This window comes from Carettochelys insculpta, chromosome 8 (assembly GCF_033958435.1).
Source record: "Carettochelys insculpta isolate YL-2023 chromosome 8, ASM3395843v1, whole genome shotgun sequence".
Classification (NCBI taxonomy): domain Eukaryota; kingdom Metazoa; phylum Chordata; order Testudines; family Carettochelyidae; genus Carettochelys; species Carettochelys insculpta.
Window position 1 is genome coordinate 5,564,629 of NC_134144.1, and position 27,816 is coordinate 5,592,444.

Here is a 27,816-nt window from a genome sequence, read left to right on the forward strand (position 1 = left end):
CCCCTTCCTCCTTTCTTTTGCCTCTGTGTGTCTCTCTCTCTCTTGGTCCCCCGTGTGCTAAGCAGAGGTGCCCCAGCTCACTGACCTAAGCTTTGTTGACATAACTGACACAAGCATCGGCCTGAGGTGGACCCCGCTAAACGCCTCCACCATTATTGGTTACCGCATCACGGTAGTTGCAGCAGGAGACAGTGTCCCTATTTTTGAAGATTTTGTGGACTCTTCAGTAGGATACTACACAGTCACAGGCCTGGAGCCGGGCATTGATTACGACATCAGCGTAATCACACTCATTAATGGCGGAGAGAGTGCCCCTACCACTCTGACACAGCAAACGGGTGAATTTTGAGAACTTCTGTCTTCATGACCTGGATGGTGTCTCATGCTGTCACTAGCTGCTAGGATGATGGGGCCTTCTCTGAGAAGAATTGAGTCACTCACTGTGATGGGGAAGGGGACAAGACCAGCTTCTGTTTTAAGTATTGCGTGGGAAGGCCTACGCATCTTGCATTTATTAGCCCTGTGCATGAATTGCCTTTTTTTATATACTGCAGATACCTGCAAAGTCTAGACTCCATTCATGATGGCTTTTCAGGTCTTAATATGAAACATGGGTTATATGATCCCCAAATTATAAAATCCTGAATCGCAATCTCCGAATGATTCTGGAGACACTCTTTGGGTCTTGACTCTGGTCAAGTCATTTGAGCTGTTAGTAATTTTTTGGTGGTGACTCAACTCTTCCAATTGTGCCTCGAAAGGAGGACAAGAAACACTGGTCCCTGAGCACACGCTAGTGACAGGCATGTCACACTGTCAAGGTTCTCGGTAGTGCATGGGTAGACGATGAACTGAGACCTAGTTGTGCATGAAACCCTGTCACATCTGAATAAACTTCAGAGGTGCTAAACACTTAAATACATGAGTAGATCTAGAGGCTAAGGGACTATGTCCTCTCCTATGAATGCATGTGTCCGTTTTTTGTATGAAATTACTTTTTCACATGTAAACTGCTGTCTGGAAACTTAAGCCTCTTTTGGCCACATCTCTACAACACAACATCCGAACAATGCAAGGCCAATATTCTAGAAACCTGCCACCTTGCTTTCAAATTATCTCAATAGAATACAATGAAGTATTAGCAATTGCCAAGAGGCTAAAGGAGCCAGACAGTAGCTGGAGTGTTTTTCACTTGTAGAGGAGCCAAATGTCACTGTTTGCATGGGTCTGACATAGTAGCCTCTTCTTTGCATGAGCAACACTATAGATTCCCTGAGCATCCATCCTGGTAAACTCTCGCCTTCCAGAAAATGTTAAAGAAAATACCCCAATATTCCTTCCACATAGCTGTTCCTGCACCAACTGATCTACGCTTCACCAATGTGGGACCCGACACTATGCGTGTGACCTGGACTCCTCCAGCATCCATTGAACTGACCAGTTTCCTGGTGCGTTACTCGCCTGTGAAGAAGGAGGATGACGTTGCTGAGCTGACCATTTCACCCTCCGACAACATGGTGATTTTAACAAGTAAGAGCTGACTTGCAGAGCTCAGCTGAAAGTCAGAGACTTTTCTACATCCGCACTTCCCAAACTGATGTCTACAGAGCACTTGCTGGTCTGTAGATCAGTATGCTGGCTCTGGTCACGTGGTATTAGCTCCCTCCCCTTGCTTTGCAGCAGCTAGGTTATGTTAACAGAGGTAGGAAGAATCACAGAATACTGGAACTGGAATGGACCTCTAGAGGTCATGGAGTCCAATCCCCTGGACTCGTGGCAGGACCAAGCACCATCTAGAATCATGCCCAGGTGCTGGGTCCAGCCTGCCAGGCATTTCTCTCCAGCTCACACAGCTGATGAGTGGAGCCTGCGTATTTACAGCCAGCAGCATGTGTTCAGCTGCCCCTCCCGCCATCTTATTCCATCTGCAGACCAGCTGGTCCTAGGATTCTCCTGCTAGCTGTGCAGAGGGGGAGGGGATGGAAAGGAGAGGGCGGTGCTTAAGTCAGGGTGTTCCCGTGCCCCTGTATCCCATCTTTGCAGAGCAGGGATCTGGGAAAGTCTGAAGCATGGATGGCAAGTGACTCAGGAGTCCAGAGCAGGGGAAGGAGGAGACAACAGAGTAGGACAGCTGTTCCTAAGAGACAAGAGGGTGGCTTCTCTCGGGAACTTACCTAGCAGTGAGCACGTACCTTGCGTCACTGTCACACGTACCCAGTCTGGGCCCCACACACACAGTCACTGCAGCACACACTCAGTCTGTGTCACAAAGTCTTTCTCGCGCAAAGTGTTTCTTTTTCATGCTCTCTCTCTCTTTGTGTCTCTCCATAGACCTCAGCCCCACCCCTTCTGCCTGAGGCTCCGCCCCTTCCAGGGGGCCCAGAGGCAGCCTGCACCCAGTACCAGAATTCATGGAGTTGGCCCCTCTGTGACAATTATTGCCCACCCTGATCTAGATTATCCCTGATAGATATTTGTCTAACCTGCTTTTAAATATCTCCAATGATGGAGATTCCACAACCTCCCTAGGCAATTTATTCCTGTGCTTAACCACCCTGACAGTTAGGAAGATTTTCCTAATATCCAGCCTAAACTTCCCTTGCTGCAACTTAAACCCATTGCTCCTTGTTGTATCATCAGAGATTAAGGAGAAGACATTTTTCTCTCTTCTTGTAACAAACACCCTTTGAGGTACTTGAAAGCTGTTCACATGTCCCCTCTGTCTTTTCTTTTCCAGACTAAACAAACCCAGTTCTTTCAGTCTTCTCTCACAGGCCATGTTCTCTAGACCTTTAATCATTTTTGTTGCTCGTCTCTGGACCTTCTCCAGTTTCTCTACATCTTTCCTGAAATGTGGTGCTCAGAAATGGACACAATACTCCAGCTGAAGCCTAATCAGCAGAGTAGAGTGGAAGAATGACTTCACAGGTCTTATTTTACAATGCTCCTGTTAATGTATCCCAAAATTATGTTTGCTTTTTTGCAGCTGTGACATACTGTTGATTTAGCTTGTGGGCTACTCCGCATGTCTTGTGTAGTACTCTTTCCTAGGCAGTCATTTCCCGGTTTGTATGTGTGAAACTGATTGTTCTTTCCCAAGTGGAAACAAAGCGTCCTTCCTGAATGTTGTGCTAATGGGGATAGCTGCCCCATGGACATTATGAGTGGTCATGAAGTGGGGAGATGGGGTTTCCATGATTTGTGAATGGGAAAGTGGGTTGCTCCATGACATAATTTCCTGGACGATGGGGTCTATCTTCTGAGCACATTGAGAAACCCCAGATCTCCAGTAAATTCCTTGTTGGAGACCCTGCTTATGAAGCGGGGGAGGGGGGAAGCAAGGTGTTTACTAAAATAATGGACCGAGTTCTCTACTGGTGCAAACTGGCCCACCTTCATTAACTTCCATAGAGCTATGCTAGTTTACATAAGCTAGGGACTTGGTTTACTATTTTAACTAAAGTCAAACCTTGCAAACAATTATCTCACGACAAGGACAATGATTTATCCCACTGTGGGGCAACTGAGCCTGGTTAGGTATTAAGAGTAGGTACATATTGCAAATCTTGTTTGACAACAAGTCAATGACTTTGCGTGCACTGAGTTTAGATATGAAGCTGCAAAGGATCAAATTAAGCAAAAGTCCCTTCCGAGTCTTTAAATTTAGATAAGGAAACTAAAATGTGCCATCTGAAATTTCAACAGCGCGGTGCAATTGATCTCTGACGCTTCTCTCAAGCGTATAATTAATCTGTTCGACTTGATACAAAAGTTGTGTTTTGTTGGGAGGATTTTTCCTTGAAACTGGACGAGCGGATTGAGTGAGAGATGGTTCCGGCTTTAAAAACAAAGGATTGCATTCTTCTCTGGTCTAAATCGGAATCGCATCACTGAAATTCAGCAGTGCTAGTCAGTTGACATCAGCTGAGAATCTGGCCTTGTGTATTGCTAATTTCTCAGAGATAGACGGTCTCTCTGGAAAACTACTCACTGCTGACAAGTGCCTGGAAATAATGCCCTTGAAAATAATCATAAAAGAAAGAAAAGAAACTGCCAACACTTGTTGCAGGTTAAAACTTCCAGTCAAACTAAAGACCCTCCCCCTAGCAAAGAAAGTTTGAAGATTTAGCTGGATTCAAATGTTTAACTATATGCATTAGGCTCGGGTTTTGCACAGGCTAAGTAAAAGTTGGCCACTGCACCTAATGAGCTGTGTCAGTTAAAATTGCTGAGGTTTTTCAGTTGCTCCAAGAGTCCATCAATTGTGAGCATCTAAAGTGGTGTGTTTTAATCCTTCAGACATGCTGCCTGGCACTGAGTACCTGGTGAGCGTCTACAGCGTTTATGAACAGCATGAGAGCACTCCTCTGACAGGCGTGCACAAAACAGGTATGTGGAAACCCGCTTGGGAAAACTTCTGTTGCCTGCTTTCCCTTCCATTAACCACTCGCTAACCAGACCCAGGACATCAAACCCTTTAAGATTTGGCTCCCCTGGACATGTATTGTCCTATTGTTGGAGAGCTGCACAAAAAAAGTTAAAGGAGGGAACCAGAGAGACAACTTGGGAAGCGTTGAGGAAAATGGTCCAAGGGCCAGCTCTTCGGTGGGTTTTAAGTGGTGTGAAATTGGCTAGGCTGATTTACATCCATTGAGGATTTGGCTTAACAAGAAACCAAAGTTCAAGTTCCCCCAGGAGGTTGCCCATACAGCAGGATCAGGCCTATTCTTTGTATCCCTCTCACATTTTACAACCAAGTACCAGAATGACTCTTTTATGCATTTTCTTCCCTTGGCTTGTTTATCCTCTGAAACCAGGACAGGTGTTTTGTTTGGGCGAAGATTTAAAACTGTCAAATGCCTCAAGTCCAAAGGACTCCAAAGATGGACTAAACTGGTGATGAGGTTCCATAGGTTGCATTTACATTCCTGTGGTTTTTTTTTTTTTTTTTTACACCACCCTATGACCTGGATCTGGACACATTTGTAAGGCCAACGTTAAGCAGCATTTGGCAGGAGTGCAAATGGGATTCTGAAATTACGCTGTGGGGGAGGGGTGGGGGAATCCCTCATGACTACAAAAATAAATGCGTCCGTTACTCAAATAAGCTAAACCTTCCTTTTCTTGGGCAACCTCCTGCTCCTACCAGGTCTTGATTCTCCAACTGGCATTGACTTTTCGGATATAACTGCCAACTCTTTCACTGTCCACTGGATCACTCCTCGCGCCACCATCACTGGCTACAAAATTCGCCACCACTTGGAGCATGGAGGTGGGAGGCCCAAAGAAGACCGGGTGCCACCTTCCCGGAATTCCATCACCCTCACGAACCTGGTGCCAGGGTCAGAGTATGTGGTCAGCATTATCGCTGTCAATGGCAGAGAGGAGAGCTTGCCCTTGGTTGGCCAGCAAACAACAGGTCAGTTCGGAAACAAGCCAGACAAAATGTGCATTGAAATTTTCCTGCCTCTGTCTTAACAAGCTGTTTAAACTATGCTCCAGCAAGTCACTGAACTACTGAGTGCAAAGCAGAAAGTTGGCTAGAGGAGAAAAGATCTGATTTCAGAGGTCTCCAAGTTCAACAGGCAGACTCCCACGGAGTTCCATAAGCTTAGGATCAGGCCCAAAGCGCAGAAAACCTGTTTGCTCAGGAGACAAGGCATTTTACCGTACAGAGGAGTTTCTGAAGAGGCTGTGCTCATTCGGATAGGCTGGGCCAATGCCTACTGTGCACACTCCTTTTGTTTGAAATGAACCGGGGCTGGGCTTGGGTTAGGGCACCATGCTGCCAGCAAAGGGACAATCCAAGGAGTTGCTGTTGGCTCCATGGCTGGTGGATCCATGAGGATGGAACCCTTTCTTCTAGGGAGACTTCAAAGCCCTCCACGAAGGGGAGCAGCCTTCAAAAATACATTCTCTGGCCATGTCCCTTTGCCCTAGGTTTTATTTTAGAGAAGGGAATGCTTAGGGCTCAGTATATTGGCCACAGAAGTCAATAGAAAATTTTCCATAGTCATTGAATTCAAGCTTTTAGCCAGGTATGTCCAACTGTGGGTTGTTGGAAAAACTAGTTAGTAGCAACAGACTCCAGTGTAAAGTGGGGGGGAAATACAAACCTGTAGCGTTTGTATGTTTTAATTTTCTTTGTAACCCTGACCTCTTTCCCTAGTTTCTGATGTTCCAAGGGACCTGGAAGTTACTGCCACTAGCCCCACCAGCCTGGTGATTTCCTGGGATGCTCCTGCCGTTACCGTCAGATACTATAGGATAACCTATGGTGAAACAGGTTAGTACGCGCTAATACTACCACCTGTACGAGACCTCCAAATGCAAAGCTTGAAGCTTGGACCATTTAAAAACTGCAGCAAATCACGAAGGCAGGTATTCTCGGGACATGCAGTCTACACTAAAAGGACGCCGTGCGTGGATGCATATGCAGTTAGAGAAGGCTAGCGATAAATATGATGGCTGAACTTTAAAGGTGAGGCAAATCACCTTCACCTACCACATCTGAAACTCCCTGGGCCTCTCGTTTACCTCTTGGTTTGTGATGAAAAAGTCTTTTCCAACTCTTTAGCAGTTGACCCAAATCCCCTTGAAATCAATGGAAGTGTTCTGCTGACTTCAGCTCAGTGGGTTGTGGCTCATCCCAACTTTTTGTTTGGGAGTAATTGCCAGCTTGTTCACCACAACTGCTTTCTTGCCTTCCCTCCTAGGTGGCAATAGCCCTGTCCAGGAGTTTACTGTGCCTGGCACCATGTCCACTGCCACCATCAATGACATTAAGCCTGGAACAGACTATACTATCACCATGTACGCAGTGACAGGCCGTGGAGACAGCCCCGCCAGCAGCAAGCCAGTCACCATCACGTACAAAACAGGTGAGACACATGGACAATGCTACTAGCTTGTGGTTAAACTCTTAATGGCCCTTGGGTTTGGCTGGAACAAGACGACCATTTGCTTCGGTGGAGTTACACCAAATGTAGCTTTCGCCTGTCATGTTGATAATGTTACCAAATGGGATGGTGGCTTTTGGAGAAGGGAGCTTTTAATAGTGAGACTAAATAAACTTACGGGAGTTGTGGAGCTATTGTTTGGGGGTGAACCATTTGTTCTTGCATCGGTTTTTGTTGGCGGAAGCATGCCAAGCGAAGGCTGACTCCTCACCCTTGGGATGTCAAAGCACTTGGGCGGTGTGATGTAGGATGACTGTTGTGTCTGTACCTTATCTCGGGCATTTCTAATGCCCTGTAGTCTATAGTCTGACCTTAATAAGAACTACTCCTGATGAGCTCTTGGGGGCAGAGACTGTCTTCCCCTTAGTCCTTTGTAAAGGGCTTGATCCAGTGCCCATTGACATTGATGCAAAATCTCTTTCACAGCCCTTTTTTAAAAGGTTTTCACTGCCCTTGTTGGGTGTTGGATGTAGTGAGCCCAGCACTAGGGGCACGATGCAGAAATCTTGACTGGGGCACCTAGCTGGATTATAAATGGCATGGGGCAGGAACTGCCTCCTGCTCTTTCTGTACAATGAGGTCCCGTTCTTGGTTGGCCTTTAGGTACAACTGTATTTAAATGTGCTCAATCTTATGCACTCGAGGGTACAAATAGTAAGTCAGAGTAGCACAGGATTTCCATTAAAAACCAGTAAGGAAAAGAAAAGCAGATGTGATTGTGCTGTGGAGGTCGCAGTGGGCCCTGCAGACATGGGAGGAATTGAGGAAAGGAGAATTCCTGCACTGCAGATGCTCAGAGGTCTTGTTTTTCGCTGCACAGAGATTGACACACCATCCCAGTTGCAAGTGACCGATGTCCAGGATAACAGCATCAGTGTCAAATGGTTGCCTTCGACATCTCCGGTCACAGGATACCGAGTGACAAGCGTCCCCAAGGATGGCCACGGCCCCACGAAAACAAAAATCGTCCCTGCAGGTGAGCACATCTTCCCATCCCCCAGGCTCTCTCCCTCCAATCACCGGGAGTCCATCAGCCTCGCTTCTTAGAACCCCTGCAAGGGAGACATTGAGAAGTTTCCCTCTACAGCTGGAGCATGTGGTCGAAGGGCTCTTCCCGTGACTCTGCATTTTGTCCTCTGGAAGGTTTCCCTGTGTTTTACCAGCTGTGCTGGGATTAACTCTCAAGGTTGTTTGTTGCTGCGGCCAGGTTAATGTTCAACCCCATTCCAAAAAGTGGGGACGATCTAGCTGCCTTTGTTTTGTTTCTCTAGCGGAGAGAGCCTGATTACAGGGCTCTGCCAAAAGGGGCCTTCGAGGGGTTATAAATTGAAATAACACCCACTTGGATGACTCTCTGCACAGAGCAGGCTGAAGGAGCCATGGTGCACATGAGTCAGGCCTGGTATGGCCAAACTCTGCTGACCTTTGGCATCACAGTAGGTCTTCGGCTGCAGTTCAGTACACTGCTCACTTCTGCGGGACAGCAAACTCATCAACATTTGGTTCAGGTTTAAAAATAAGGCCCACAGGTCAAAGCAGGCAGTCAGAATTCCCCATGGGACTGGATGAATAGCTGGGTGGCTGTGTTACTCCCCTCCCTCCTTTGTCCTCAGCTCTGCTGTGAGCTGTGGCCGTTCCCGGCGAGGGGCTAGGCCTACAAAGGTAGATAAAAGCCAGAAATGTTGGAGATCTTTAGACAGTCCTGCCCCTGCTCTGCAGAGTTCCAGCCTCCTCCAGCAAAGGCGGCAGATGGAGCCATACAACAGCTAGTGGTGGAACCTCTCTGCTTTCTCCCGTAGATTCCCAGGCTAGTCCTTCTCTTTTTTTTTTTTTTTTTTTTACATTGCATGTAGCCTGGGGAATTGAATCCTACCGCGAAATGACTGATTCCTTCCGATTTCCCCCAAACAATCCAAGCAGACTTTCGGCGATGGGCAGGAGATGTTCCGTGTAGCACTGTTACCTCCCCTTGGCGATCATACCCTCCCTGCTTTGACTACGGCGCTGCTATATGGCAGCATGGGATTGATTTCAATGAGCGTTTGGCATCTAAATGCCTTTTGAAAATTGAGGCTTCAGATACCAAATCATCTCACTCTCTTCCCAGTAATTGTTGCTGTCTTTTCCTTGCAGATCAAACGCATACTACCATTGAGGGCTTGCAGCCCACAGTCGAGTACGTGGTTAGTGTCTATGCTCAGAATCAGAATGGAGAGAGCCTCCCGCTGGTTGAGACGGCCATTACCAGTATGTACTTAATTTTACCCAAAAAACCCGCAAAACTACTTTTAGTAGCTTCTGATATGGGAATCCACTGTGCACCTTTTACTGTGGGAACTTCGGAGACCTCTAGTTTCCAGAGACTGAGAGCAAGCTGGATCTGCTGCCAAAATAACACAGTTTCTCCCAAATGCTGCCAAAATATGCAATTCCCCACAATGCTGAGCTTTTAATTTTTTTTCACTGAAATGGCTTAAGGAAAATCATTTGTGTGTCTTTAGCAAGTCTTTGGAAAACGTTTTGCGGAGACCTCATTTCTAAAGCAGGAGGGCAAAGGTGGTTTTTAAAGGGCTAGATTTTTGACTAGGAGTATTTGCCTGAACAGTGGAGCAAGAACCTGCTTTTTATACCCTGATGTGGACCACTAGACCTTAGGACCCAGCATACCAAAGTAAGCATGGCTTACCCATCTGATTGCTCACTCCCAAGAGCAGCTGGGTGGGGTCCTGGCCCATCTTTCTCTGTGCTGGTTAGCAGCAGAGTACAACTTGGGAAGGGCAGAGAAAGCAGGGGAAACTGTGTGTCATTTAGAGGGATGTTTCTAATGCACAGAGCTATTCCTGGGGACAAAATGGTGCATGTACATGTCTGTTAGCAAAGCCGCGATTTAACCCAAATAATTATAAAATATGGTAAAGCAGACCAAGGGTTTTCTTAAGTGTTGCATAGGAGTATTGCATCAACTGCTTCAGTGTTACGGCAGATGCTTCCTATAAAATCGCCTTTGCTCACTTTACAGCATAGGAAATGCAGGTCTGTAGTGCTGATACCATGTTGCAAAAAACTGACTGCTTAATTCAGAGCCGATGATTAAGGGCCTGACCTTCAGCAGGTGTAAATGGGTACAGGGCCACAGAAGTCCGGATCATCATCACCAGTGCTGTACTTATTTATCCTGGCTTAGGCTTTCATGCTCAAATCTAATCTTATGAGAAGATTACAGTGGACCGCTCTGATTTGTGGGTATATAAAACGGTGTGTATTTGGACACCCCATGCATGCTTGTAACAAAGCCTAAGGTTGTTTTTGATTTAGAACATAATCAACCTCGTCATTCGCTATTGTTGTAAATGATTTAATTGGATGTTAATTTTTCAAAAAAAATCGTGGGACTGGTTCTCCCCAGCCGTGTACGGTTACTTGCACTAGTGAACAGTGAGCACAGCGTGGGCGTGCAAGGCTACTAAATTGAAACAGCGGGGCCCGATTTCCATTGAGACCAAAGTTCCTTATGCTTGTGTGTCAGTGTAAAAGTGAATCCTAGTTTGTGCTAATTACATTTCTGTCACTATCAGGCCCCACCTCGTGACCCAAGTGGCATAAAAGGGCCGTAGTATCAGTGAGACTCAGATGCATGGGGTGCAATCTTGGCCTTATGCAAGTCAATAGCAAAACTCCTGTGGACTTGAGCAGGGCTGGGATTTTTATGCTCACTGTGGAGAAGTGCAAAGGCCTGTGCAAGGCAGGGGAAAACTGAGGCAAACCTGGAGGCTGCTTTGCATGTCATCAAAATGCTTTTCCCACTGCCTCCCAACCCGCTTTTATCACATAACCTCTCACCGTTAATTTGCCTAACAGACATTGACCGCCCTAAAGGACTGACATTCACTGAGGTGGATGTCGATTCCATCAAAATTGCTTGGGAGAGCCCCCAGGGGCAAGTCACCGGCTACCGGGTGACCTACTCAAGCCCTGAGGATGGAATCCATGAGCTAGTGCCCGCCCCCGATGGTGAAGACGACACTGCGGAGCTGCCCGGCCTCAGGCCTGGTTCTGAGTACACTGTCACCATCGTTGCCTTGCACAATGACCTGGAGAGCCAGACCCTGAGCGGGACCCAGTCCACAGGTATACCTCTAACGACGTGGCCCAGCAGGCCCTGGCAGCATCGGCTTTGTCCCTGTGGAGTAAAAAACCCTACGCTGGGCAGCTGGTACCTGGCTGAGGGAGGAACTCCACAGGAGCGCTGGGGGTATTGGCTGACGAGAGGGGGACTTTGTGTGCTTGCAGAAGTGGGTCGTGTTTGAAGATTACCAGGGATTTCCTATGTAAACTTAGGAGGTTTGAATTACTCGAATTGCTGATGGCAGGGTTGAGAGCCACATCACAGACCCCTCAGGAGCTGGGGCATAAGTCGCTTCTGCTCCTTGCTAGGGCAATTCAGTGGGGTGGTCCGGCTTCTAGCACATGTTAGAGCAGCCTCGCCTGAGCAGACAGTAACAGTCCTCAAGGGCCCAGTCTGCCATGCCAGGAAGAAATCCAGGGTGGCAGTGGGAGGACCAAGGATGGCTGATGGGTGGTTTCCTTGTGCAGCCAGGGCAGCACAGAAGGAGCGGATAGGAGTCCGGGACCTGTCCCCTAAACAGATATGTTCTGCTATCCCTGTCAGTCACTTAGCCCTATTGTACCACAAGTGCTTCACACGCCCTCCTTGGCGCTGCTCTGTACGCTCACCGGCTGCCATTTCAACCTCTCCTGCAACAGAGTGAGAATAGGCTCCTTCCAGATGAGTGCCTCCAGCACGTCAACGATCTGGGCCTCAATCCCCTCGTATCTCGGGAGACATAGAATCGTTACAGGATCAGATATTCCTGGCATGGAGCCCATGAAAAAAGGTTCCTTTTTGAGAGGGGCCTAGCCACTCTCAGGCTCTGGATATGGCAGGTTATCTGGTTTGTTGTGCCACCGCTCCATCACAACAATATGTGTGTGTTGGTGTGGTACACGTTCACAGGAGTGCAGCCCTCCTCCTAGAACAAGGGTGGGGAACCTCTTTTGGGTTGGGGGCCACTGGCCCACTGCAAAATCAGTTGGGGCCACGCAAGTGAGAAGCAAAAAAAAAAAAAAAAACCTCTTTCTGGTGTAGTCTGCAGCTGGAAAACAAAATAAAAGCAGATGCCCCTCACACACCACCCCAGAGCCTGGGGCCAAGGCTAGTACATTTTGTGGGCCCCTCTAGGCTCTGGGGTGGGGCCAACAGTGAAGGGTTCGATGTGGGTGGGGGCTGCCAGGGAGTGGGTTGGGGCATGAGGTCTGGGCAGGAGGAGGTTGCAGGTGTGGGCTGGGGGGCATGATCTGGGCGGGAGTGGCTTAGAATTTCCCTCTTGCTCAGTAATTTCCACGCACCAGTGGCTGTATACCTTTTAAGTGGGTGGGTCTTTGCTCAAGAGCTGAGGCCTGGAACTATTATCTGAGCTCTGTCGGCTGCCAGCAGTCTGGAATCTACAGCAGAATTTCCCCTGTTGCCAGCCAAGTCCTGGTAGCAATTCACAATCGAACTTCTGCTAACTTTACAAAGGAAAAGCTGACGCTGAAAGGCCACAAATGCACTGCAAGTTATGGATCTGAATTGACAAATTAATAAAACAAACTACCTGAAGCGCTAAAATGATTGGAGGTGGACAGGCTACTTATACCTGTCAGAAATGCGAACAGTAATTCTTCAGTCACTTGTCCGGGACCCATTCACTGAACCGTTGGCATCAATGGGATTCTTTCTGTTGCTTCCAGCAAAGCAAGGGAGAATTGCATTGTATCTAGATGCTGTGAAATGAGAGGTGCTTTCCAGCTAGATGGTCATGATTGGCATTATGGTAAGCGATAGATCTGGCCTGTTAGACCAAGAATTACAAATAATGAGACCATCAATGTGTCCCTGCTACTTCTATTTCTTTAGTTTACGTGAACCAAAGGACTTTAAAGTAAGTTCTTTATTCAAGTATTAGGTATATTAGCTCACACAGATACAGTAAACAGCCGTATAGCTTCCACAGCCAATTCTCCACTGCCTTGTACTTTGTGTAGTCATCCATAGGTTGATGTCAGATGGTCCCATTTTGGCTTGGCAGTATTTCTATATCCACCCTGCACTCACTGGAACTTCTTTTGCACCCTTATCCATCAGGAATAATGCCGTAGAGATGAGAGACTTTAGACAAGCTGCAAGGCAGTGGCGAAAATGACCTAAAATGTCATTGTGGGGGCATGGGGATGAGAGAGGCTGAAGAGGAATGGTCCTTGAGACTGACTTATTGAATGGAAGCACCTCCAAAGCCAGGTTGTGATAGCACTTCCGCAGAGCTTCACAACTCTTCAGCACAGCCCTTTTCATTTCTGTTGGACTACACAGATCTGGGGAGAGATAACATCACAGCTGTGTGTATCCAAGTCTCGTCCTTGAACACCATAGCAGCTGGGTTCTGTGGTGACAGATCCAATAGCTACCCCAAATCTATCATTCTCCGAGGCCCTCACTGGTGTATTTCACACCTCGGACGCCTCCGTGCTCATGGCTGACATGTTATCTTGACTGGAGCCATGTTCTTCTGAGCTAACCGTCGTCTCATTCCAATTTTTCACAGCGATTCCTCCTCCAACAAACCTGCAGTTTGTTCAGGTGACTCCAACTAGCCTGAAAGTCAACTGGAACGCGCCCAACGTTCGTCTCACTGGCTACCGAGTGCGAGTGAATCCCAAGGAGAAGATGGGGCCCATGAAAGAAATCAACCTCTCCCCGGACAGCACGTTTGCTGTCGTGTCCGGATTAATGGTGATTTTGTTGGGTGTGGCGTGGGGGAGAGGGGATGTTGGATTTGTTAAGCAATTTAAAAATGTGTCAGGACAGAACCTCAGCAGGGGTAAATCAGCGCAGTTCCTGCTGATGTGGCCTTTGTTTTAAGTCTGGTTGATTAGCTGTGGAACGTAGTCCCTTGGATCTCAACGGTTAAGACGACAGTGGTTCTGTCAGCGCAAACCACGGTCTCCCTGTCGTCTCTTCACTCCGCCCCTTCCAGTAATGCCTGGGGGCATCTCGGGCAATATGCTTCTGTCAGAACCAAGTTACCAGCATAATGGTGCAATTCTCTGGCATAGGTTCTGCAGGAGGCCGCACTAGAAGACTGAATGGTCCGTTCTGGCTTTAGACTCTATGACTATTTTTTTTTCTTTTTCCCAGAAGCTTCTGAATTGTGCAAAAATGAGATTTTTTTTTCATTAAATTCCTTACCCAACCTGAATTGGGCCAGCTCTGGCTGCTGTAAACTGCAAACAGATAATCACACGGCTTCTCTTTAGTTAGCCACCTGGCCAGTAAATAGTAGGATTGTACTCCAAAACATACTTAGCACTGCTGGCTAATGTTCATGAAGGATCCTGGGTTCCTAAAACCAGCTGCCCTGGCTCTACCAGCCTTCACATTTCTGGTTTTTCACATATTTGTGTCAAATACATTTTTAAAGCAGACATTTGAAGCTGTTGCTGAACCTGAACTTGATTTTCTTGAAGAGGGATTAAAAAAAGAGGGAGAGGAGCGGGTCTGATGCTTTTCTGACTTGCATCTGTTTTACCCCAAAGAAACCGCTATTGACTTGAACTAAGGTTTGCCATTTCACTGAGCTTAAAGTCAGGCCTTAGTTTTCCCATTCTGTATTTATCTGGAAGTAAATCTAACCATCCGGTTCTCTTTAGCTCACTTGATTTCTATGTTATTGAAGAGTTTCATGTTTAAATAGGACCTCAGTGTTGACTAACCAGTGACTCTACCAAACCCCAGATGAGCTTATGCTTATTTCCCTGTATCCTAGCTGTCCCTGCTTTTCTGAAGATTAGATGTTCCATGTAGTTCCCTTATCATTGTATACCTTTATTTCCAGGTGGCAACCAAGTATGAAGTCAGTGTGTATGCGCTGAAGGATTCTTTGACAAGCAGGCCAGCCCAGGGTGTGGTCACCACACTTGAGAGTAAGCAATCCTCCTTTACAAATAGCAGCAGGTACCATGCATGGAGTCAGTGGGCCAAGTCCTGAGTAAGGACATAGCAGAAGCAATGAAGTGAAGACATCAGCATGTGGCCCTTCAAAAATACAGGCTGAACCTCTCTAATCTGGCATCCTCGGAACCTGAACAGTGTTGGATGAGAGAATTTGCCAGATGACAGGAGGTTAATATTTTCTAGCACATTACCATTGCTTCCGTGCTTACTGGGCTCTTAGAAGCCAGCTAGGGGTAAATTAGAATGAAATAACACAGAGCACTGAGAACCAGGGCCAGTGGCTGGAAAAAAGATTTATTGGGACCATGGGAAACTTGGCCACCCCCATGGTAAGTGGTTGTCTGGCTGACTAAAATCATGCCAGATTTCATATGCTGCCAGACAAGAGAGTTCCGGATCAGAGAGTTTCAACCTGTAGTTGACAAATATCAAAGACGCGGCTAGAGAAGATTTTGTTTTAGTGCCTTCCCGCATCCCCAGATCATTGCTTTTTGCCCTTATACTGACCTCAAATCCTTCTGTGCAGATGTCAGCCCTCCCCGCAGGACTCGTGTGACCGACTTTACTGAGACAACCATCACAATCACCTGGCGCACTAAGACGGAGACAATCACTGGTTTCCAAGTGGAAGCCATCCCGGCAGATAGCCAGACCCCTATTCGACGGACCATTAGCCCTGATGTTCGATCCTACACCATCACTGGTAAATGAACCTCCTCTCCACTGCAGTGCCATTTTGCTACTACAATCGCAAGGGATACGTTGGGTTGCTGCTCTGGGCTGGGGATCCCTTGGTGGGAATGGAGCCGAGGTGGAACTTAGGTGGCTTCCTTGTGCAGGTCATATAACACGCGTACACGTTAATCTTGAGAACTCTCATTAGAGCCCTCTGAGAGCAGAGCTCCCATTGGAGCTAACAGGTGGCACAGTAGCATCAGGTCTGGATTTGATGGGGATGCAGGAAAGCAGTCTTGTGTGATACCTCCTAGACCATCTCCATTTGGAACCTTCCCAGCTTCCAAGATCTGACTAGATCTTCAGTGACTGTCATTCCCCTTCCATTCCCTAACCATTTCTTCATTCAAGTTTTCTGCTGGTTCCACTGTTTGGTTTTCCCCTTCATTAACCCCAGCCTGACCACTCAACATGTAATGAGAACAATGTCCTCGTCTCTTTGTAGCGACCCTTTGTACGCTGCTTGCTCCTAGTTGGGTGAGAGCAGACTGAATACCCTGTTACAAGATGTTTATTTCTCACACAAAGGTAACAGACATCTCAGATTTATCAGTGGGGTTTTTTAAAAGCACTCAGTGCTGATCTAATTCCGCTCCTGTTGACTTCGTCAGAAGCGAAATTAAGCTAAGGGGTGCCTTTGAAAAATCTCTCCGTTAATTTTTGGCCAGTTTACAGCCAACGTACCCAACCTCGGTGTTAACAACTAGTTAGATTCTTGGCGTGACTGCAGCAGGTTTCTGTATAGCTCTTCAACCAGGCAGGGTTGAAACTGTAATATTTCTACTCCAATTCCAGGCTTGCAACCAGGCACGGACTACAAGATCTACCTTTACACCGTCAATGAGAATGCCCGCAGCTCCCCTGTTATCATTGATGCTTCCACCGGTAATGGTGCTTTTTGTTTTGTCTGAAGTGACACTTGTGCTTTCCTTGACTTCGATCATGTACACAATTGTCTACGTGTTACAGCCTTATTTTCTCCTGCTGGGGGTGATGTTTGCTGTCAGTGACTGCCGCCCATGGAGAACCTTCATTCTCTTGAGCCCTTGGGGTAGGAAACATGAAGACGTACTTGGTGTTTACCACATTAATTAAGTGATTTATTTTTTTTTATTTTTTTTTTTTTTGTTTGCTCTTAGCCATCGATGCGCCTTCCAACCTGCGCTTCCTCACAACCACGAGCAACTCCCTGCTGATTTCTTGGCAGCCACCCCATGCCCCGATCACGGGTTATGTCATCAAATATGAGAGACCTGGTGCACAGCCCAAGGAGCTGATCCCTCGCCCGCGCGCCAGCACCACAGAGGCTACGCTCATTGGTACGTCTGCTCCCATGTGGGAGTTCATCTGCCTAACGCCCTCTGTACTGAGCTGATTCCTATGTAGGGGGAAAGGTGAGGTGGGCGGGGAAGGGTCTTGGCTGGATCAGACACTATGGAGCTGTGCATGTGGCCAGAGCCTTGGAGCCATTCCGTCCCCTCTTCTCCTGCACGTGCCAGCTGTGCTGCTGAGATGGCATGGAACAACAAATAATCTGAACAAATTACATGGCTGATGCAGATTACGCCTGGCTAGAGGAAGGAGAAGCCCGAGGTGATGTACTGGCACCCAGAATCACAATTTGGCTCCCATTCTGTTACCAGCACAACACCTCTATGGAACTGGCCCGTGTGCAGGGCAAGGTTCACTCTTGCTATCCAGCCTTCATTAGCAAACACCCAGACCGCTGTCAGCTTCTAGAAAACACAATCTGAAGTGCCTTCAGTGCTCGATAATGACGAGAGCTGTAGAGTCCAGGTCTTGTCACGCCAAAGGATTATGGGGGCACAGCCATGATCACAACAGGTGGTTTCTGAGTGTTTAGCACAAAGGTGATTGGCGAATGCATTGTACTTGTGCAGTAGTACTTTCATTTCCATAGTAGGGAGAAACACCTTGACTCCTTATTTCGTAAATCTCTGCTTAGCTCTCCCTGATGGTCCATTTTATAATTAGGGGTTTCCTTAAGCATGAGGTCATTCTGTTCCTCCCCAGGTCTGGAGCCAGGAACTGAATACACCATCTACATCACTGCTGTGAAGAACAACCAAAAGAGTGAGCCATTGGTTGGCAAGAAAAAAACAGGTACAACATTTTTTTTTTTTTTGGGAGAAGCTGACATTTCCTCACTGGAGAATTCATGGCTCAGCCCTGGGATCATGTCTTCTCCAGAGGGCTAACATTATAACATAGCTTAACATATCCTTTTTGCTGGGGTCTGTTAACCAAACACAAGCTTTCCCTACGAGGGAGGCTGCTTGTAGAAAATAGCATGCTTCCTCCCTTTTCTCTTTTTCTGCTGTAAGAAGAGGGCTGTGGTTTCATCAGCAACAGCTCTACAATAGAAGTGTTCTGCCGAAGAATACAAAGCACGCTGTGGTGAGCTCAGATAGCGAAGACACGAGAGTGTATCCAGTTTGGAGTTTTTCTGTGTACCCAAAAACATAATTAAATGAATGCTGATGTTCACTTTTCCTTCTAGCCTGAGATTTGTTCAATGGGAGAAGCCCACATAGAGTGAAGCTGTTCATTTGATACAACTTGATGATTGAATTTGTATGACTTTGCATCCAGTCTGTGAGATGCTGTAAAGAGGATGCAGCAAGTAAAATCTCTGTCCTGCTGGAGACCTGAACAGCAAAAAGATTGAATCCCTTAGCCTGGGCCTAAAGTTATCTTCAGTTGGCAGATTATGAACATCTATGTCAATTGCATCTTGTTTTCATAATTTGTGCATTGGTGGCTTCTTTGCAGAGCAGTGATCACAGCTTGGGCTCAGAACAGGTTGAACCTCTCTGGTGCAGTAACATTCATGGTCTGGCGTGATTTTAGTTAGCTGGAGGACCACTTATCATGGGTGTGGCTAGGTTTCCCGTGGGCCCATAAAGTTTAATTACAGCTACCAGTCCTGGCTCTCAGTGTTCTGTGCTGTCATTTAGCTGTAAATTACCCCTAAATGTCTCGTAAGAGCCCAGTAAGCAGTGGAAATGCTGTTAGACAATACTGACCTCCAGTGGTCCAGCAAATTCTCTCATTTGGCACCGGTCATGTCCTGAAGGTGCTGGAACGGTTCAACCTGTAGTATGAAAATGAATGAAATTTCTCTCATTCTTCCCACGCTTCAGCATATATTAAAAATAATCTCAGCAGACTCCTCCCAAAGAGGTCCTAAAAAGTGTGCTGGATGTGTGGGGCAGTTGCTATTGTTTAGTTGCTTTGAGCGGTTTACAGCAGTCACTGTAGTTGCCTAGTTTATCATCACTAATGCTGGGGCTTAAGGGGCTTTGCTTTATTGCTTCTAACCTTTCTTTGGCTAGATGATCTCCCACAGCTGGTAACCCTACCGCACCCAAACCAAGGTGGACCAGAGATTCTCGACGTACCTTCCACTGTGGAGAGGACGCCTTATGTGACAGACAGGTTTGAAAATGGAAATGGTATCCAGCTTCCAGGCACAAGTGGCCAGCAAACCCTGGGAAACCAGGGACAACAAGTCTTCTTTGAAGAACATGGCTTTAGAAGGACCACCGCTCCCACCACAGCCACTCCCATTAGGCACCGGCCGAGACTGCAGCCCCCAGCCGTGGACAAAGAGATCGACCTTGGTAACAGGTACTCCATACAGAGAGTGGACTTGGTTCAGCCTTCATTCCCTCACTCATTAGGGCCCAGGCGCAATGACACGACGGGCCAGGAAGCCCTTTCTCAGACAACCATCTCTTGGAGGCCTCTGCTGGAGAGCTCCGAATACATCATCTCATGCCAGCCAGTTGGCACTGAAGAAGAACCTTTACAGGTAATTGTTTTCTTTTCCCCCTAGGGAGCAATGAGAGTTCTGCCATTATACAGGCCATGACTATTGCAGCCCACAAACATTTCAGGAGAAAGGACCTGGGATTCTAGCTCCCCTGGGTTGCATTCTAGAATGGATAAAAGTCAGAATTTGCTTATAAGTATCTATCTGCATCCCGCCTAGGCACTTCCTGTGTGCCACGTCCCAGAGCAGCCTGAACAGCCCTGCAGGGTTAAAGCACTTTTGGTCTCTGGCAGGGACAGGTGCCTGGAGGGGAAATGGCTGGTATACTGGTTGAAAGACAAAGACCCTGGGATGCTGTTTGGAACTTCCTATAGGGAATGCTAATGTAATGGAGATGCTTGGGGACTTTGTCCTATACAACTGTCTAGGAAAAGACCTAGGTAGGACTGGGGAATCTTATCACTGGAGGGCTTTGAGGACAGGTTAGGCAAACAGCTGCCTGAGATGGTCTAGGTCATATTTAGACCTGTCTCAGTGCAGAGGCCTGGACCAGATGACTTGGTGAGGTTCCTTTATAGTCTTACCTTTCCATGGTGCTATGACACACAGTAGGGGAATGAGGCAGCCATGTCAATATTGCTGATCTAAAGGAGGTCTTGTGGCTGAAAGAAAACACTGGAATTTCAGGGATTTGGATGGTTTCTGTTCTACCACAGACTTCCTGGGTGAGCTGGGAAAGCCACTTCACCCTGTGCTAATAGTGAGAGGGCAGTAGCTCCCTACCTCACTGAATTCCCTGATCGGCACTTGGGGAACTGCAGGAGTGGACCCTTGTGCGAGGTACCATAACAGAATATCCGGCCTTATCCTGAGCCTCTCACAGCCTGAGAAACATGCTCTTTCCAAAGTCAATTCCGCGGTGATGTAATTGCAGTTCAGAGTTCCTGGAACTTCCTCCTCTGCAACGCTGACGGGCCTTACGAGAGGTGCCACCTACAACATCATAGTGGAGGCACTGAAGGATCGTAGGAGACACAAGGTTCTGGAGGAGGTTGTCACAGTCGGCAATGCGGGTAGGTTAAAACTCAACGGTCTCGGCAAAAGTCTGCCTCATATCTCTTGCCCCTATTTCCTCGTTTCACGTCCGTCTTACAATAGACGCCGTTCTCTCTGGTTTTGTGGCACAGATGACTCTGCCTTGGTGGTAAGAGTTATGTTAGTCTGCTGCCTGAACGTGCATAGAGACATGGAGTGGGTGATGACCAAGTTCTGTGGGCTCTGTTCTTTTACTGGACCAACTTCTGTTGCTGTGATAGACTGTTCGAGAGGAAGTCATAGCTGCTAGGACCGTGGTAATGGTGGTGTCCTGGCTGACATTCCTCATTACTGGTACCAAAATAATATATCTAGAACGAGGAAGGAGTTACTCAAAGTCCATCACCTCCTTCCTCTCTCTCCAGTGACCAATGGGTGGTGATTGGCCAGGTGAACTGTGACATCATCTCACTGATTAACAGATTTGCCTGCTGGAGGTTGTCCATAGGCCAAAGAGCCCAGTCAGTGGCTCCTAGCTGTGGTGTAGCCAACACCTCTTCTGGCTGTAAATCACCTGGCATGTTCATTGTATACGAGCAAACCAGCTGGGCAGAGGCCAGCTCTGCACATGGGTAGATTTTGGGGACCTGCAAGTGCAGTATACTCCCCTGAGGTATACACCTTCTCTGTACTTAGTTTTGTTCTGTGCCAGAGTTTAGCTCAAGCCCCAGTATACCCAACCGCCCTGAAATTTATCACTCCCCCAGCGTGCAGAATCCAAATGCGAGCTGCACCATGCAAATGCAGCGTGCTTCTCTGTAAAGGCGATTTAATCTGACGCTTTCCAGTCGCAAATGCAAAACGAGCACACTTGAAACCCAACACGTCAATATGCAAACAAGTTCCACCTCTATGGTTTTTATCATCACTCTGCTGCTCTGCCAAACGCCTCTGGAAAATAAATCATTCCGAGGTTGATATGCTGGCAGTGCAGCCAAGCAAATGCTCCATCGTTATGAGAACATGGATTAATAATTCTCTTTCTAGGTTTGTATCCCTGTGTATGACACCTGTTTGCTTGCTCTTCTTTCCAGTGTCTGAAAGAGTGAACCAGCCAGCTGACGACACATGTTACGACACTTATACTGGCTCCTTCTACTCTATTGGAGAGGAATGGGAGCGACTGTCTGAAACGGGCTTTAAACTCTGGTGTCAGTGCTTAGGCTTTGGCAGTGGTCACTTCAGATGTGATTCATCTAGTGAGTAGCTTGCTGTTGTCCATCTTTGCCTCCCTCTAAACGTTGGGCTTAATTAGTACTAATGGTATGTTTCGCAGATCCAATCTGACCCAAACACAAAGCAAATAAGTGCATGCGCTTGTACATGTTTTGTGTTGATGATGGTGGTGGTTGCGTTTTGCAGTCTTTGCAGTACTTCTCTTCCCTGTGCAAGCTGTAGTCTTGTTGATAATGATCAGTAATGCTTTGGTAAGGAAATTACCAATCTCCCTTCCCTTGCAGGGTGAGCCCAGTTAATACTTAAAAACAAGTGGACTGGGTATCTAATGTAGATCTGAACAGTCATTTAGGAAAACACCCCAATGGGATTAGGTAATCTCTGAATCCTAATTTTATACATCAGTTCAGTGGATTTGAAACAACTCTCATTAAAGTCAATGGGTATGGGACAAACTCCACAGTTTGGATTGAAAGAAAAACCCACAGAATTAGAGAAAACTAGAAGGGATCTCAAGAGGTCATCCAGTCCCCTGCACTCATGGCAGGACCAAATACCATCTAGAGCATCCCTGACCTATCATTATAACCCCTGGAGGCTGTCAGTTGGCATTGCCAAGCAAACCACACTTCTGCAGTAGCATGGAGTTTAACTCTTGGCAGGAGTTGGGCGTTAGGAGACAAATTTTGGCTGAAAGATCGGGGATGAAAACATTAGAATGATCAAGCAGTTCTGCAGGGTGTGAGTCTCGCTGATTGTAATGGGAAAGGTTCGATTTCAAAGTAAGCAGAGAACGAAGGGAATCTCTATGTTGTATGCAGCTTTAAAAGTAATTGCGACAAAGCAGACATTTGATACAAAGTTTAATTGTTGTTTTCCCATTATTTGGTGTGAAAAGATTATACTATATAGTTACTCTTTTAAAATACTAGTAAGTTTTCTTCCCTACCTCGGCTCAAGTGCCCGCTTAATTAAGCATCGTTTTTATGCCCGTTGACACCAGCCATGGCTTGCTCCTTGGGTTTCTCTGCTCTCCTGTTGGACCGTGAGGCTTCAGAGATTAATTCTCTGACCCCTAACTGATAGGACTGTGTAGACTAACCACTCACTTCTTTGCTCTTGTTTATTCAGAATGGTGCCACGATAACGGCGTGAACTACAAGATCGGAGAGAAGTGGGACCGCCAGGGCGAGAATGGGCAGATGATGAGCTGCACGTGTCTTGGCAATGGAAAGGGAGAATTCAAGTGTGACCCACGTATGTTTCTTCATGGTGTATACGGACGTTATCTCAGTTTCAGGCTTTCGTATTACCAGTGGCTCTTAGAATCTGTTTAGTGGCACAGAGTGGGGGGATCCTAAACGTGGTTAAAATGTGCCAGTGTTTATGGTGTAACCTGGCATCCCAAGGTGGGTGAACAGCAGTGGGGACAGATGTGAGGTTCTCAGGATTTTAGAGCAGGAACTAAAAGATTCTTCTCCGTTAGACAAGGTTGTAGGAGGCTCATGCGCCTCTGCTGACATTAGAGGGGGGGAGAGTTCCATGTTACTATTCAACACAGAAGGCATTTCAGATGATGATGAGTAAAGTGAATGCTTTAAATCCAACTGATTTACCCAAGGCCAATCAGTGAGTCACTGGCGGAATGGGAAATGGTAGTTCTGACTCCTGGGTTTTTGCTCTTGCCAACCCCCCACCAGGCTCATCCCCAAAGTCTTAACCCTGAAAAGCAAATGTAAACCACGTGATGGACTCTTGCTTCTTCCTTTCATTTTCCCCAGATGAAGCCACGTGCTACGACGACGGCAAGATGTACCACGTAGGAGAACAGTGGCAGAAAGAGTACCTTGGTGCCATCTGCTCCTGTACTTGTTACGGAGGACAACAGGTAGACAGAACTAGCCTGGCATGCTAATAGAGATGTCATGATGCACAGTATTGGACAATTAGCCATTAGGAGATGGCGGGGGGGAATATCACACATTAATAATATGCTAAAACCTTAGACATTTCGGCTCGAGTCAGTAATTACATCATCTGGGACTGTGGTCACCTCTGAAATAAACACAAACTTCAAAAAGGCCCTGTACCTACAAAATCCAGAGGTGAATCTTGAGAAAAGTGGAAGTTGGTTTCCTTTGTCTCTCCCAGCTTTGCAAACATGTGCCGTCCAGTACACCGACTAAAGGTTCTCAAATTTTGGCCCCAGGCCGTTAGTAGTCTCTGAAGATAGGGCTGGTCGCAAGGTACTAGCCCATGCTCCTTGCCAGCTGCTGAACTTATTCATACTTTCCTCCTATTTTTCAGTGGCTGTGTGGACAGTTGTGTGTTCACACAGTAGGAGGGGGAGTGGGCCATGCAATTTTAAGTGGGGAGAGGTGTTCATGAAACAGTCTCCCTGTTGAAATCCGGCCCACACTGGAGAAGTCTTAGAGCCCCTGCTGCAGACTTACTTAAACCAGCCCCCTCCCTTAATTCCTCCCCTGTGTGAATGAAAGGGTTTCCATGTTAGCACCACTCTTAGCCAGAGAAGTCAGAGGCAAAACAAGTAAATGCATAAGGAGGAAGGCAAAGCAGATTCACCCCTACTTTAATTTACACCCTCTTTTACTTCTGTACCACTAGTGTCAAACTGGAGAAGCTTCCTTGACTTCACTAGTTTCCCCAGGGATGAATTCTGATCTGTGCATAGTATCAGAGGGGTAGCCGAGTTAGTCTGTAGCTTTGAGAACAAGAAGTCCCGTGGCACCTTATAGACAAACAGACATTTTGCAGCATAAGCTTTCATGGGCAAAGACCCACTTCATCAGATGCATGAGTCATGCATCGATCTCTGTGCAACGTATGAACTTAATCTGTCATGAGGCTCTTTAGAAAGTGTCTGATTGGGGCGTGTGTATTTCTCAAGGGCTGGCGCTGTGACAACTGCCGCAGACCTGGTGCTGAGATGACTCCTGAAGGCACTGCTGGCCACTCCTACACACAGTTTTCACAGAGATACCACCAGAGCACAAATACTGTAAGTAGAGCAGCCCCATTTCCATTCATTATGAGTCTTGCCTAGGGCGACATTGCGAATTACATACTTATTAACCATAATCATGGCTTAGAACCACTTGCAGATTTCCATTTGTTCTGCAGTTGACAAATATTTTAAGGCCACCTGCAGCAAAGAATGCTTTAATACTTGGCTGAATGGAGGCCTGCCTAATGTTACCTCTTTTCCAAACCTTCGTAAGCAAAGGCAAAAATCATAAATGGTTTCTAGTGGGAAATGTAAATAGCTGCAAATGCAAAGAGCTTGGCTGCATTTCTACTACGTTGCAGCACCTCTTTTATAGTATTGAGCACTAACTGGTTTTCTTCCCTCCCAGCAGAATGTCAATTGCCCGATTGAGTGCTTCATGCCCTTAGATGTACAGGCAGACAGACAACATCGACCGGGAAAGTAACATCTAAAAAAGTCTTACAACACCACCAACACCAATCGATCGACCAAGATGACCATCCAAACTGGAGTGATGCTAGCAAAAGCAGATCTTTAAAAATGGCCTTCTGCTCCTGAGTCACTTTCCCAGCTTAAGCTCAACTCACAGCTTCTCCAAGCATCATTCTCGGTCTATTTCAGACTTCTCATGTATTGTCTCATTTTCTCCTCAGTGTTTGATACCATTCAGTATTTTCAAATGGTAAAAAGATGCTAAATTGTGAATTGGTTGGGGATGAAAATAATGCTGGGGGTGGGTAGGGAAAAATGGGATCAAAAGCTCCTGTGCCATGCAAACAAAAACTAACAAGAATGATACTACTAACATTTACAGGAAGAAAAGTACACTGAACACTTTGTCTTCACCTAAGCGTGCAGCCAGCAATAATCAAGTGACTGCACACCCGATCACTGTGATATTTAAAATATGCACAGTCTTAATTCTTTCTCAATGATCCCATTATTTTTCTAGCTGTCTCTTTGTATCTCATACTGTTATTTATCAATTTTTGTTCCCCATCCCTCAAGTGTTTTTATATGGGAAAAAAATGTATTGATACTTAGTATGCAGTTGACAAAGAGGAATTTGGTGTAATTATGATCGGTGATTATTTTTTATACTGTAAGTGCCAAAGCTTTACTACTGTGGAAAGACAACTCTTTTAATAAAAAGATTTACAAACCAAATGTGTGCTTAGTGGTTTTCTTTTTTATTTTCAGTTTTGTTGTTGCAGTGGGCGTCAGATAAAGGCATACTCTGAAACTGGAGTAGCTTTGCTTTTTGAAATAAGACAAGACAACCATCTTTCTGCAACATGAAGCTGAAAATAGAAAGTATGTGTCAATTGCTTTCTTAAAAGACAGAGTAGCAAAGAAAATAATCTGAATTACAGTAGCCCCTGGAGATCAAAGCAGCACTGAGTTAATACAAAACTTGGAGAGCCTTGTACACACACGAGAAGAAAGTGATGGGGAACACTTCAGGCCAGGGACTGCTTACATGTTAAGACAAAAGGTGGAGAGAAAAAGAAGTATTATCTCAATTTTAAAGACAAAAAACTGAGGGATAGCATGTCTGGCCTTGATTCAACACTAATTTAAGCATGGGACTACCTTTTAAGCACGTTACCTCATCAGTTTTAATAGGACTACTGGCATGCTTAAAATTAGCAGCCATACGTAGCTTAAAATATTTGCTGAATTGTGGTCCACATGACTTACCCAGGATTCCCAAGGAAGTAGTAAAGGCAGGAATAGAACCCACATCTCCTGAGAGCAGGTCTATGCCTTAGCAGCACAATCACCCATACAGAGTAAGCACTGGGAGAGAGAATAAATCATCTTAATTCCGCTCTCTTTACAGCTGTTCAGGGAGGGTAATTTAATCACTCATTTCTGAGCACGTACAGAGAGGTCTCAAAGAATTTACATACGCGCACTTCACTCCTCTTCCAAAAATGGGCTGCTATAGCTACCTTTCCAACACGGAAAATAAAAAAAAATCAAAATGCCGTTTGTTCAGACACTCTTGCTAGTAAAAGTGATCTCAGCTGGAACCATACGTTAGGTGATACTCTCAGATAATGTATTTTTTACAGCACCTCAGCAGAAATTTTCCACAATAAGGGAAGACAGATATACAGGGAAAAAGTGGACAACTGTGTTTCAAAATGGGTAACAACTGCAGAATAATTGGAAGACTGTTTTGCTATGATCTTAAGGAAATGAAAATGTTATGATTTGATCAGTGATAACTGACTCAAATTTCCTAGTTGATGCATTCCTACCTCACCTTGTTTGAGAGACTGGTGTTTACTGAAACCACAATTTTATCATCCAGTACTGTTTTACATTCATACAGCAGACCACCCCAATCTAAATATCCCTTTAGAACTTTTTTTTTTTTAAAGTAAAGTCAGTTGGATTGCAATGAACTGAATAAAGAAAAAGACCCTTTGGGTTGTACTGTCTGCCCTGCAAAAACCTCACGTTATGAGGAAATACCAACTGTAAAAGCTTCCCCTATGATTCCCTGAAACAAACTCTGCTCTCAGCTACACAGGAGTTGCATTATTCAAGTCAAGGGAATCACTGTGGTTTTACTTAAATACAGAATCCGTAAACCACTGTGGATTTACTTAAATATAGCCTGAGAATGGAATCTGGCTTCTTGACATGAGAAATATGCAACACACAGCAATTGTTTTAATGGATTTCTATCCAGCAACTGAATTGTTTGCATCTCAGACAATTGTGGCAGTAAGAATGAATAATATCCTAACATTGTTCCAATAGGATGAGCGAAATAAGTACCTAAAGTACACCCAGGTTAGAAAGGCTCAGAGCCATAGGGGGAAAATTAGTTTTTAAAACTAGATTCCCATTATTGTATCTTTCCCAAGCTCTGTTGTTCATATCTATCCTGACTTCCCTCGAGGAATCTGTCTTTCTGACCTTAGCTCCAACTACCTCATTGCCAGCCCAGGATCAGCCTTCTCCAGTGTCCTGTCTGGAAGTG

The 27,816-nt window shown here is 46.2% G+C and overlaps 1 protein-coding gene across 20 annotated transcripts in view; it reads left to right on the plus strand.

Moving 5' to 3' along the window:
• Positions 1-25,979, plus strand: part of FN1 (fibronectin 1) — a 69,446-nt gene extending 43,467 nt beyond the window's left edge. For 2 of the 20 annotated variants that reach the window (XM_075001185.1, XM_075001187.1), the window contains exons 25-46: positions 66-338; positions 1,348-1,530; positions 4,300-4,389; positions 5,150-5,419; positions 6,170-6,286; positions 6,717-6,881; positions 7,780-7,935; positions 9,093-9,206; positions 10,818-11,087; positions 13,601-13,788; positions 14,891-14,978; positions 15,536-15,712; positions 16,540-16,629; positions 16,884-17,063; positions 17,779-17,868; positions 19,101-19,579; positions 20,475-20,613; positions 21,670-21,834; positions 22,943-23,068; positions 23,593-23,699; positions 24,720-24,830; positions 25,186-25,979. In XM_075001185.1, the coding sequence (XP_074857286.1) occupies positions 66-338; positions 1,348-1,530; positions 4,300-4,389; positions 5,150-5,419; positions 6,170-6,286; positions 6,717-6,881; positions 7,780-7,935; positions 9,093-9,206; positions 10,818-11,087; positions 13,601-13,788; positions 14,891-14,978; positions 15,536-15,712; positions 16,540-16,629; positions 16,884-17,063; positions 17,779-17,868; positions 19,101-19,579; positions 20,475-20,613; positions 21,670-21,834; positions 22,943-23,068; positions 23,593-23,699; positions 24,720-24,830; positions 25,186-25,263 (3,656 nt within the window). In that variant the 3' untranslated portion in view covers positions 25,264-25,979. The remainder of the gene's footprint in view (positions 1-65; positions 339-1,347; positions 1,531-4,299; positions 4,390-5,149; positions 5,420-6,169; positions 6,287-6,716; positions 6,882-7,779; positions 7,936-9,092; positions 9,207-10,817; positions 11,088-13,600; positions 13,789-14,890; positions 14,979-15,535; positions 15,713-16,539; positions 16,630-16,883; positions 17,064-17,778; positions 17,869-19,100; positions 19,580-20,474; positions 20,614-21,669; positions 21,835-22,942; positions 23,069-23,592; positions 23,700-24,719; positions 24,831-25,185) is intronic. The other 18 variants (XM_075001186.1, XM_075001188.1, XM_075001189.1 and 15 more) reach the window with 12 other exon arrangements.
• Positions 25,980-27,816: the final 1,837 nt, after the last annotated feature.